The sequence below is a fragment of the Cryphonectria parasitica genome (genome assembly GCF_011745365.1).
Source record: "Cryphonectria parasitica EP155 unplaced genomic scaffold M406scaffold_7, whole genome shotgun sequence".
NCBI classification, from domain to species: Eukaryota; Fungi; Ascomycota; class Sordariomycetes; order Diaporthales; family Cryphonectriaceae; genus Cryphonectria; species Cryphonectria parasitica.
Genome location: NW_024468915.1, coordinates 696,129 through 708,424, shown reverse-complemented (window position 1 = coordinate 708,424; position 12,296 = coordinate 696,129). Strand labels below are relative to the sequence as shown.

The 12,296-nt window shown below is 53.6% G+C and overlaps 1 protein-coding gene across 1 annotated transcript; it reads left to right on the top strand.

Annotated features, from left to right (window-relative positions):
- Positions 1–10,829: 10,829 nt before the first annotated feature.
- Positions 10,830–11,438, top strand: M406DRAFT_332637 (uncharacterized protein; the record flags this gene model as incomplete). Its single annotated transcript, XM_040920770.1, has 1 exon — positions 10,830–11,438. The coding sequence occupies one exon, from the start codon at positions 10,830–10,832 to the stop codon at positions 11,436–11,438; it is 609 nt and encodes a 202-aa protein (XP_040773232.1).
- Positions 11,439–12,296: the final 858 nt, after the last annotated feature.

The window sequence follows — 12,296 nt, the reverse complement described above, 5'->3', positions numbered from 1 at the left end:
TCTCAGGTTTTGATCAGGGAGAATAGAATACCTTGCGTGTTTCTGTAGAGCAACTATTGCCGAGTCCTGCAGCGAGAAAGGCGAGGGAAACAAAAAAAGAAGGTGTGACGAAGTATTGCCGTCCAAGGCAAGCATGTGCTGCGGGCTGGTGGGTGGTTCGAGGTAGTACGCCCGGACCTCACTGGTGGTGGTGCTATACTGCATGTACTGCATGTACCTTTATAGTATGTGCGCACTGATATCTGTACCTTAGACAAGTAGAGCAGTACTCTTGGTGCTACAGTGTACATCACTACAGGGGGGTCATGTTTAGAAACAAAACCCCACCCCCTACCTTACAGTATCGTGTGGATTTTGTCTTGCCAGCTCACGCACCTCCTCCTCTCTTCGCTGTTGTCTAACGGCGGCATCCAACCATGCACAAGCTAAACAGGCTGAGACCTGCCTGAAGATCATATCCCTCTCCTACTTCCTACACACACTCTCTGTCTTTTCTTGCTCCGCTCTTCATGTTGGTCTCACAGAGACAATTTTATTGGAAACTAGCTTCTTTCTGCCCCCCTTCTCTCCATTCCATATGCCGCTTTGCTTTGTCACTTGGGCATATTCATTCGACACATTCGTACTGATGACTGACCGCTTGTCCTGCGTTGATCCGACTTTCAGCCTCACGCGGCCTGCCTTACTTACTACCACCCACTCCCCAGTGTTGCATTAAATCTGTGTCTTTGTAGTCATTATTAAGCTTGGGCCTTTTTCTCTCTCTTGTTTCTCGTTCCTCTCTTACCCTCCCATATTCACTCGTTGGTTTTCCCCCGCCGTCACAGTCTCCTCTGGAACGCAGTCATCACTCTACCTGCAGCTATATTTCATCAGTCGCTACCATTGTCTTCTTCTTTTTATTCTTTTTTTTTTATTCGGAAAGAGCCTACTGTCCTCTCGTATCTTCTGTTGGAGTTTGAATTATTTTCTACCTGCCGCTATTGCTTTGCAAGAGAGAGCCATCGGCCGCCGTTCTACCACGTACAGCTTAATTTTTATTGTATTTTGCCATTCAGCCAGCACGAGAGGTTTACACCACATGACACATCAATCACGACCATCAAATCACAGTCAGCTTGTTTCGATCCAACACACAGCAGCAGTTCGCTCATAGTGCCGACCGACTTACGAATCACACGCACATACACACAAGCACAAACATCAGATCGGAGACCAAACACCAGACCACGGCACCTGGCCAATCCTCTTACTGTTCTTTCGCTGCCAACTTTTTTTCATCTTTTTTTTTCTCGCCCCTCTCCCTTACCCTTCGGGATCCTACCTGTCCCACTGAATAACTTGGTTTGAGACATACATTCTTTTCATTGGGGGAAACTGGCACACCAGAAACCTTAATACCGTTGGCGACTTTTTGGCACGCGGGGCCTCCCAAATCGCGTTACATCGTCATCAGTCATCTTACCAAGAGAAAAGAGAAAGAGAGAAAGAGGAAAAAAACAGATCCAAACCCCCTTCCCTTCTCCCCTCTTTGCCATTCTTCCTAGTCGACCAACTTCTCCGACACCCACATATCTTGGTTGGTCCCTTGCTTGGGATCGCCACGGTCAGCCGCCCCAGAGTAACTGCCCATCCACCGCACCGCCCGCCGAACGCCCCCACCCCCGGTCGGTCGTCGACCACAAATTGAACTATCACCCTCCGTCACATATACCCTCGACTATTAACCCTCGATAATCCATCCATTTCCATCTGTCCCTTTCCGCCGTGTCTGCCATTCTCCCTCCTCTCTCTCTTTTTGGTAGACGGACGGTTTCTCTTTCGCAGGGTTTGTCTGCCAAGTATTCTTGACTTTACTTGACCTGACTCCACCCTTGGCTGCCCTCATCCTCCATGATCATTCTCGCCATCGTCACCCCACAACCACTACAAGTAATCATTCGTTTATACCCGTGAGCTAGTCAGCCCTTTCTTTGGGGTGGCGCAACGTCCACATCCCCCTCAAGATGGCAACCACAATGGCGAACCCACCAGAAAAAACCAAGGAGCGCAAACTGCCTCCACGGGCAGCAAGTCTCCAGCGCATGCTAGAGATGGAGAGGAAGCAGAAGGTAAGTTTTACTCTTTTTCTGGTTGTATTCAAGCCTTCTGTGTGTGCCGCCAGAGAATGCGAGTATCTGATGTATAGAATGGGCTTGTGCAGATGGAAAGACTGCAGCAACAATCCCCTTCTGCTGCTGCAGGTGCGAATGTGCCCGGCCGCCGAGGCGTGTCGCCTGCATCCAACTCGTCCTCCTCCTCCAACTCCAGGCCAGGCCTGCTGCACCGTCGCCGAGAGTCCTCCGTACCGCGACAACAGGACGGTCGCATGACCCCGACGTCCAATACCTTCGCCCTACCGCCGCTCATCATCGACACACAGCATTCGCCCGGCCCGCGCAGCAGCACCAGCAGTATCAACAGTACCACCTCGCAAGAGAGGAGGCCCAACAAGCCCGCAGCCGAGGCCAAGGAGAAGAAGGACAAGGATAAGGGCAGGGAGAAGGAAAAGAACAAGGACTTGACACCCAAGGGGCCCAAAAGACCTGACCGAGACGGACTGCCCTCTGTAGTGAGGGCGGCAGCGACGACGACGACGGCCACCCACGAGCCCTCGCACCTGAAGGTGGTTTCGTTCGCGACAGATGACGGAAACCAGTCGGACGGCTCGTCGATATGTCACTCGCCGACCTGGGACGAGTTTAGCAAGAAGAAGAGGAAGCCCGCCGAGGAGAAGAGGAAGAGGTTATCGAAACAGCCACCCCCTGCAACCATGGAGAATAGCCTCAACAACAAACCCGTGATGCCACCGCCACTCAGCTCGCGGACCATGTCTGACACCGTGCTGAGCACCCACCCCCTCCGACAGAGCTTAGAAAGCAGCACACAGCAGCAGCAGCAGCAGCAGCAGCAGCCAGGCCAGCTGAATGGCGCACAGGTCGACAAGAATAATAACAACCCCACCCCTGCGCCGCCCCCGCTGCCGCGGGCGCACTCATCCCAGCCGAGCGGCGTCGAGTCTGTCGAGACGGTCGCGAGAAGTCCAGCTTTCATTGGTGGCGTGCGGCTGGAGCGGGAGCGGGAGGCTGCCATGAAGAGGCTGCTAAATGCCAGGGCTCCCTCAGCAGAACGACCTGCGTCCGAAGTGCTGCCGAGCCCAACAACGCCCACATCCAGTACCACCACGACGACCATGACAGACGTGTCCAAGAAGCGAGAGACGGCACCCGCCGTGTCGTACCCTCCCACATCCACCAAGACCCCCTTCTTGAAACAACAGCAGAAGCAGCAACAACCGCAGCATCAGCAACAACCGTCGGACAGCAGTAGCGGCTCCAGGTCGCGGCGTGGGTCTTTTAGCAGTGGCATCATCTCGGCGGCTGGGAAACTGTTCGGCTCCAAGGACAAGGACTCCAAGAACGAGCTCGGTTTCGCCGCCAAGAGGAATGAGTCACAGGAGTCGGTCCAGACGGTGCAGACCTTGTTCTTCTCGCAGGACAGGGGCCGGCAGGTGGACGGTGAGGCCCCTACACATGCCAGAGGGTCGAGCTACGATAGCCACGAGCGGTTTACGTCGCGAAAGGAAGGTAGGAGGGGGAAGCTTAGCCTCCCGCCCGTGTCGTGGAAAAACCAGAAGAAGAACCGCACGACATCCATGATCGCCGTGCCGCCAGATTCCGCCCGCGATGGATCTTTCTCGCCCAATCGCAGCCCCGCACTCGCCGAGGACAACTTTGGCTTTCTCGAGCGGCCCTTTTCGCCGCCTGTCGACAGCCCACTGTCACCGCCTGCGAGCCTCTCGGCGTCCATGAAGGCCAAGATGAGCCCGCAGTTGGCTGCGACCACGGCTTCTCCTACTGCTCCTCCTCGCAAGGCTGGGAAGAAGAAGCTGAAAGATGCAATCAAGACGGGCTTCAGGTCGTCAGTTACAATGCCTGATCTCACACCTGTGCAGCGCGCTCGGTCTGCCACGCTGGACACGCTTGTGGGTGGCAGCGCTGAGGTGGAGATTCCTCTGCCTGGCGCTGCACAGAGCAGCCAGGGCACAGCTGGTGGCCGGACAGTGGCCAAGGAGGGCCAGGAGTCTCGCCATCACCAGTCGCAAGCGGATCCGAAGGGTTCAGGTGCTTCTTCTTCATCTTCACATCCCGACTCGGAGTCTCAGCCGCCCTCGCCTGTAACGACCCCCGATACCTCGAGGCCGCAGAGTTCCTCCAAGGACAACCAGACCACCCGCTTGGAGGATCAGCGAAAGACGTCGCTGCAGGGGAGCAATGCCCTCGTGCGAAACATTGGCGTCGCCTCAGGGGAGCCACCATCTGGGTATTTTGCTGCAGCCGCAGCTGCAGCATCGTCCTCCAAGGGCATGGGATCGCCCTGGATCAATGTTGACATACCCAACGTCAGCCAGCAGAACGACTTTCTCCTGGAAGAGAAGCCGCCCAGCCAGCAGCAGCAGCAGCAGCAGCTCCTGACGGAAGATCTGTGGATGCGGAGCAAGAGGCAGCTGGACCCAGACCAACTCTCCTTCACCAGTGCGCTCACGAGTATCGACGTCAAAAGGTCCTTCAAAGACCTAAATGCAGCCATCATCATCAACCCGTCATCCCTGCGGTCGCCCAACGGAGATGTGACGCCGCTGTCACTTGACCGAGATGAACAGCAGTATCAACAGCAGAATGATCTCATGGGCGGATCGAAAATCACTGTGCAAAAGGTAGAGATTGAGGTGAAACAGGTCCCACCGACGACACCGACGACAGGCTTCAGAAACTCTACTCGCCAGGGTCAGGACTTCGCGTCCAGGGTGTCCAACTCGTCCTTGCTGTCGAGCATGCCTCACCACCAGTCCATGCCTGCCGTGCGGCCTGTCCACCACCAACACCACACAGGCCAGCGGCTGATTCTGAACGACGATCTCGACAAGCGGTCCTTCTCATCATTGCACACGCGGACTGACAGCCCAGACTCTTTCGCGCAGCAGCCGTCCGCCAAGACCTCGTCCGCCTACCTTAAGGAAGCGCGCAGGGCTGCACCCTCATCGCCACGGGCGCCGTCATCCAAGGCAGGCAGCGGCAGCAGTAACCTCTCGCTTCCTCCCGCCACAACCACCGCTTCTGCGTCCTCTCTCCTCTCGGGCTCGCGGGCATTTGCACTCTCTGGGCCCAAGATGACGGCGGCGGCGGCGGCGGCTGCGGCTGCTACTGCTGTGGCGCCGCCCAGCGTACCCATGGTGCCCTCCTCCTCGCCGCTCCAGCACCAGCACCACCACCACCACGACGAGGCGGCGGCAGCCATGGTCAGCAGCAACAACAATAACAACAATCAAACCAAGGACAGCAACCTCCTCAACAGACCCATCGCCAAGATGCTGGTCGAGTGCTGCCACTGCAAGTTCTACCAGGACATGCCGTCGCGGGTGTATGAGGCCATGGCGCGACCCGACGACATCGTCAAGGATAAGAAACTTGGCGTGTCCGGGCAGGTGACCACGTGCGTCAAGTGTCCTTGGTGTAGTCACAACATGAGCACGGTTTGTTGTGCCGGGTATGCGGCTGTGGTTTATCTGCGGGAAAAGCTGCACGGGCCTTGAGTGAGAGAGAATGATTGGTTGGGTGGTTATGGATGAGAGGGCCTTTGCACGTGGCCTGGGTAACAGGAGATATGCAAGAGAAGAGAAAGAAAACAAGGAGAAAAGAGGTAGGCGCACGGATTACGGGGTGGTATGGTTTTGCCTCCCTTCCTCGGACCGAGTGCGAATCGGCATTCAGAGATTGAAATGATACGATCGGCCTTGGACTTCGTCCTCCTCTTATGAACTCGAAGGCCAGCTGAAGGGTGCGGAACTTTTTTGTACAAGTATGGCAAGGGGAAAAAAGTGGATAGAACGAGGGCTCGCCCAAGGTTGGGGGAGATCGGCCTAGATGCTCCGCTAATTCTTTCATCGCCCGCCCCCCCCCCCCCCCCAAAGGGGATTTTTTTTCTTTTCTTTTTAACTTTTCTTTCTTTGATTCTCCACGACGAAAGCATCTAGAGAGCTCTTGGTATTTTCTTTTACGATGGTACGTACGCATGCATGGCATTTGGGTAATTGGAGAACACGGTGTTTAATCTAGGGGGCAGAGGCAAAGGAGGGGATGGTCCTAGGGTGGACAGAGGTGAAAGCTTCTTTTCCTTCTTCCATTTTCCTCCTCTCTTTTAATTGCGCATCATCAAGCAGCATATCTGGCATCCACCTGGGCAAAGGGTGGCTTTTTCTTTCATTTCTCTATCTCTAAATGCATGCATGGGTTGGGGATTATAAAAAAAAACAAAATACGACATTCATCATGTCTACTGAGTAGGTTCGGTGGATGAATGAGATGTAGGTCCGGAAAGCTACCTACCTCTTTAATAGGTGATTCCACGGATGGATGAATGAATATCATAGTACTGTACATGATGATACTCGGAGCATGAATGAATATTTTATCTTCCACTTTTTTCTCTCTCTTTTTCTCTTGTCTTCTTGTACCTGAGCAAAATGGCTGGAGTGGATATTCCCAAAGTCTGGTACGAAGACAGACCTGGCTTAGTCTAGAATGCCACGAGGTTTACCATTGCAGGGACGGACGAACGACGGACCCGCAAGGTTTCGCATTGACCGCTTTCCAAACCCTCAAGCCATACCAGACTAGTTTGGCATCATCATCATCATCATCATCATCATCATTCTCCTCATCCTCATCCTCTTCTTGGCAGCAGCAGTTTCTCTGGAACGTGGCAAAGCAGAGCCTCGGCCTAATCAAGAAGAGGCCCGGCCAGACGCCCGGAATCCGCAGCCAGCTGGAAGGGTCTAGTCTCGTCCCTTTCTATGTTTTGCCAACGCATCAGAATACACGCAACCACACAAAACAAGAAAAGAATTGCTGCCTGCAAGTGTTCCTGCAGGGAGGGGAGGAGCTGAAGGTGAAGTACTGGGTAGACATCCCAGGGGGTAAAACAAAGTTTCATTCGTCCTTTGGCGAGCTGCGGCTGACCCGGTCGAATTTCCTCTCATTTTCTCTTTTTCTTGCTCTCCCGGGCCGCTACTCACATGATGATGATATTGATATTGATGTTGATGATGAATATGACGATGGAGGCAAAGGGGACAGGCACACTGGGCAATGCAGGGAAATCTTGTTCCTCTTCTTCTTTTCTTTCCCTTGGCGGTAGTCTTTCCTTTGGTTCCCCTTGCGTCAAGGCCGAGAAGGGGAGGGCGCGCGCTGGCGGCAGAACGGGACGGGATGAGAGGAGGGGGAGAGGTGGTCAGGTCATGTCAGCATGGCCAAGGCTTTTAGGTATGTTTTTCTTCCTCTCCCCTCCTTCGGACGCGGGCCTTTTTTTTTCCCCGAGACTTGCATATGCGTTGTTCGTGCCCACGACCATCAACACGGTCCTGTCATTCGTTGTTGGATTGGAGCCTTGACATAGGAAAGGATTCAAACTGAGTGGGAAGTAGGAAGGGGAGTAAAAGGGCCGGGTGGGTGGAGCCTTACATTCTAGAAGGGGCCCCCCAGACGCAGCTCTCTTTCTCTTCCCGTCCCGGATACAAACCACGCCGAAGACCCAAGTACCTTGGCCCCCCACAGCGGAGGGCGTGGAAGGAGAATTTTCGATAGTGTCAAACCGCCCCACGAACGAGCCGCCAGCCGGCACCTATTTTTTCCCCTTCTCCTTTCCTTCCTCCTTCTGAATGCTACTACGGACGAGTGCCGGGGCGCCGGCAAGCCACTGCCGCAGGCCCTTCAGCTCCGTTCCAACTGTAGTATGTAGATTAATATGGGTTCATGTCTGCTCCTCCTCTGCCTATTTCTTCTCTAGCTGCGGCAGCAACTGAGGCGTTTTCAGCTGGGAACACGGCCGGAAGGGGCAGACGCCAAACCTTACTGGGTCAGATGAGGGGACTCTGGGTAATTTTTTTTTTATGGTGGAGAAATACAATGGTACCTTCAGCGGTGAATAGGAGGGAAAAGAGCAGGAGAGCCAGAGGGGAAAGAGCGAAAGAAAGAAAAATGAGGTCACCCGAGGCCTTTGGTCTGATGCACTAACAACCTAGCTAAGTACTAACTACTCTAGCAGATTGTGGGAAGGACGCAAACGGGAGATCGTCAGGAGCGCTGGCATTTTGGACTCGGATCCCTTGCTTTGTTTGATTTTGTCTTCCCCTCAATCCTCAGCACTCTCTGCACTAAGCTTACGACTAGGCTAGCTACTACGACAGCTGCTGCTACTGACTTCACCTCACACGCGTGAACACGTCAGCTTTCGTATGTCGACGATCACCAATCCCAAGTGGGGACTTTTTTTCTCTTCTCTTCATTCTCTGCTGCTGCTGCTACATACCGAGATGATGCTGTCACGGCCGTGTGGACCTTCTCTTCATGTTGTGCATCAGGAAATACTGTAGTACTCTGCTGTACTACATAGTACTTTCCCCATGATGCTAGTCAACACACTTACCTGCTGACTATCTGCTGCACTGCACATGATGCATATTAGCTGGCTATTGCGGTTTGTTGTTGTTCCCTCGTCGTATTTGTCTCCCCTCTTACTATTTCTGTGTCTCTCTTGTACCTCTCCCCCCTCTTACTCTTACTCTCATCTCCGTCCCGGCCGGTTCTTCCCCTCAGCCACTCATGTAAATCCTCATATGCAGTGTGCCCTCTCGCCTTGGATCTGCTGCCCGAGAGGTTGGGCCCCATTGTCTAGACCCATGAAGCGGATCATCTTACTATCCTGTTCTGGGGATCACGCCTTTTTTTTTTTGTCTTTTCAGCCTGTCCTGTTTGTACCGTCTGTCTGCCTGGGTGCCTGGCTAGCTGCCTGTCAGTGCTCCCTCTCTATCTTTCTCTTACTCGTCTCCCCCGCAGGTTAAGGGGCCCGTCATCTATTCTCAGCTCGGGGCTATACTTCCCAAACATGCAAGCTGCACACAATGATGCGGCTCGTTTCCGCCGCCGCTCCTCTCTCCTCGTGGGGCGTCCGATGGGTAGGAGACCGGGCGAGAGCGACGACGACTGCCACATGGCATGGGTGAACCCACCACCCAATAATTTACTTTTGCCTCCCGAAAACATTTCCCCCCGCTCCTCGTTTTCCCACTCTGTGTATGTACATGTGTTTGTGTGAGACATCTTGTGTTATCTTCTCCTCCCCAGCCCGTCCACGCGAAGGGGGTAGTTGTGATGGTGTGCACGGCAGGGCTAGCCACTCCCATCCCGCGTCTTCTTGTGCTGAAGACGAAACGACACGCGCACAAGAGAGAGACATACACAACATTCACACCACAAGCCGTTGGGAAGTTCCACTGCTCGGACCGTCGAGGCTGAGACATTGCCCTATCCTACCTTGGTTTTATCTTTTCTTTGTTCGAACTGGGCGGGTTCTCCTCGAGGATCGCCGGGAACAAGCAGGGAACCTAACCGCGGAGGGGGAAGAAGAGGAGGAGGAGAAGGAGAAGGAGGAGTAATAAGAACAAGAGAGGGGTCTTGTTCTTTTCTACTATTACTGTTACAACTTTACTCGCTCCCCACATTCTCAGGGTTGTTTCTCCCTCTTCATTTCTTTCCAATCGTCACACTTTACCCCATTCTTGGACCAAAAGCCGACTGAGCACGTCACTCAGTCAGTCAGCAAAAGAGGACCACTATTCTCGAAACTTCAGCTTTACGAGAGGGGCCATATATATGGGTTCTCCACCCTCGTGCTCGCGTCCTTGGTACCTTGGCAAGAGATCGTCGGTATTTAGCGAGTGAGTTTCTTCTTCCCCCCTCCCCCCGCCTCCCAGATTTTTTTTCTTTTTCCTTTGGGCTTCTTCTTTTGGTTCTCTCTTAGTGGCAAAGGCATGTGGGAATTAATATTTTAGTAGGAATTTCTAGGCAGATCTACGGGACAGAGACCGAGAGGGGGAGAAGGAGAGAGGAAGAAAAAATCCAAGCTAGTTGGGGCTCGACGACAAGATCGACGACCCCGAGAGTCCGCATCCGGGACAAACTCGTCGAGAGGCTAGTTTGTCATTCGTCGACGGCTTGGTGGCCCCCATTATTGTTCCAGCCTTGTCTTGGGGAAGTGTTTGCCTCGGAACATTGGGTTACTGGGCATAGTGTCTCTTTGTCTCTCTCTCTCTCTTTTTTCTCCGTTTCTGTTTTACTGCTTCTGAGGAAGCTTCTTGGGTTCGTCATTGTGTGAGAGCAACCTTGACATATTTCTTCTTCGACGTTCACGACAGTATTTGTTGTTGTTGAGACGAACGAGTTTACACACACACATACACCCACACCCACACCCACACGTACACACACACACACACACACACACACACACACATATATATATATATATATATATATATATATAGATATATATATATACTGCAGATGGACGAACAAGGGGAGACATCAGCTGTGGGCGAGATGCCACTACGCCCAGGAACGTCGTCGTCATCGTCATCGTCGGTGCGGCCTTCATCACCGATACCACCTTCTTCACCACGTTCGAGGCCAGGCTCGTCGTCCTCAGCATGCGAGCCAACAGAGACTCTCAAGTCAACAGCCTCCCTGGCCATACCCTCACAACAACAACAACAACAACAACAACAACAAAACTCATCACCGTCCTCCTCCCCTCGAGCCTCACCACGCTCGGCCACATTCCCCTCCACAGCCAGGTCTCTCTCTCCCCAACCAACACCAACACCAACACCAACTCGCCCCTCGGCAGCAACCATCCACAGCCGCCACACCTCCTTCCAAAGCACCATCTCCCGCATGCCCCCCATCCGCGAAGACGCCGATAGCATCTTTACCGACCTCTCCCGCGCCACCGCAGGCTCCCTCCGCCAGCAGCAGCGGCCTCGCTCCATCGCCGGCACCAACAGCTTCTACCAGTACGGCGAGGACTACATCACTGCCTACGACAGGGTCGGGTTGGTGGCGCCGCCCGGCCCAATGAGGCCCAACAGCAGGACGAGCATGCATAGTGTGCGGAGTGCGCGGTCGGCGCGGTCGTCTCTGTGCTGCTCTGGGCCTTCGACGGTTCCCGTTTGCTGCTCTGGGTTGGAAGAAGGAGACGAGGAAGGCGAGGATGGAGGCTTGGGAGAAGGGAGTAGAAGTGGGGCAGGCAGCGCAGCGGGCAACACGGCGCGGGAGAGTGCGGGATATGGCGGTGGCGGGAGCGGGAGCAGTAGTAGTGGGGCGCCGACAGACAACGAGAAGGGGAGCGTGGGCTGGGGCGATGTTGAGAAGGGGCTTGACGATAGAAGGAGGAGGAACAATAAGTCTTGGTGGAAGCGATGGAGGCGGGTGATTCTGGTGGTGCTTGTTATCTTGATTGTTACTGGCTTTGCTGTTGGTTTGGCCTTTGGGTTGCAATCATGAGAAGAGGAGGGCTTGGTGGTTGGTTTGGACGACGACGATTTTACGACATCTTTCTTTTCTCTCTTTCCCTCTGTCTCTTGTTTTCACACTGCTAAAAAAACAAACATAGTCACGGTGTTTTGATGGCCTACTCTGCTTCCAAAGGCCTTGGAAAAGTTATCATTAATTACAGCAGCCTAGAATTATATATTCTCAGGGTCTTGGTTCGCGAGAGCTTCATGCCTTCGATAGAACCAGTGCCTCGCAATTATTGTGTACATACACATACAAACACATATGAATATCCATCTACAAAAGAACATAATTGCTCTTTGCTACCGTTTCCCACTGATGCAAGCGATCAACAACTCTTCACCACAACCGGACGACTCATGCATACGATAACAGCCACAAACCCACTCCGAGATCTTGCTTCAAGAGTGGCAATTTTCATGGCATATGTGTGTGCGTGTACACAACAGCGGTGAAGATGTTGCGAGGTTGAACATTGATTTACATGACTATACTGAGACCAGGCGCCGCCACAGGACCAAGGCGAGAAAAGAAGACTTACCACAGCCACAGCCACCATTACGAAGACGTTTTGGTTGCCGGCTTTGCCCCTGCTCCTAAATAAGAAAAAGAAGGCGGATAAACAGGAAAGCCGGGTCGGAAGTCCTGAAGATGGAAAGAAGTCCAATCAAAGGAGGGATACAAGGGGGAAAGGAAGAAAATAAAAATAAGCACCAGCAGACAGCCTTACTGTGTAATCAACACTTGTGTAGATCCAGGGCTGAGTTGTGCTGGAGCTGAAAGTCGGGGACCTCCATCGTGTAGGTGGGGGCAGGGGGAGGGGAGGTACTTGTCACGGTCTACGCT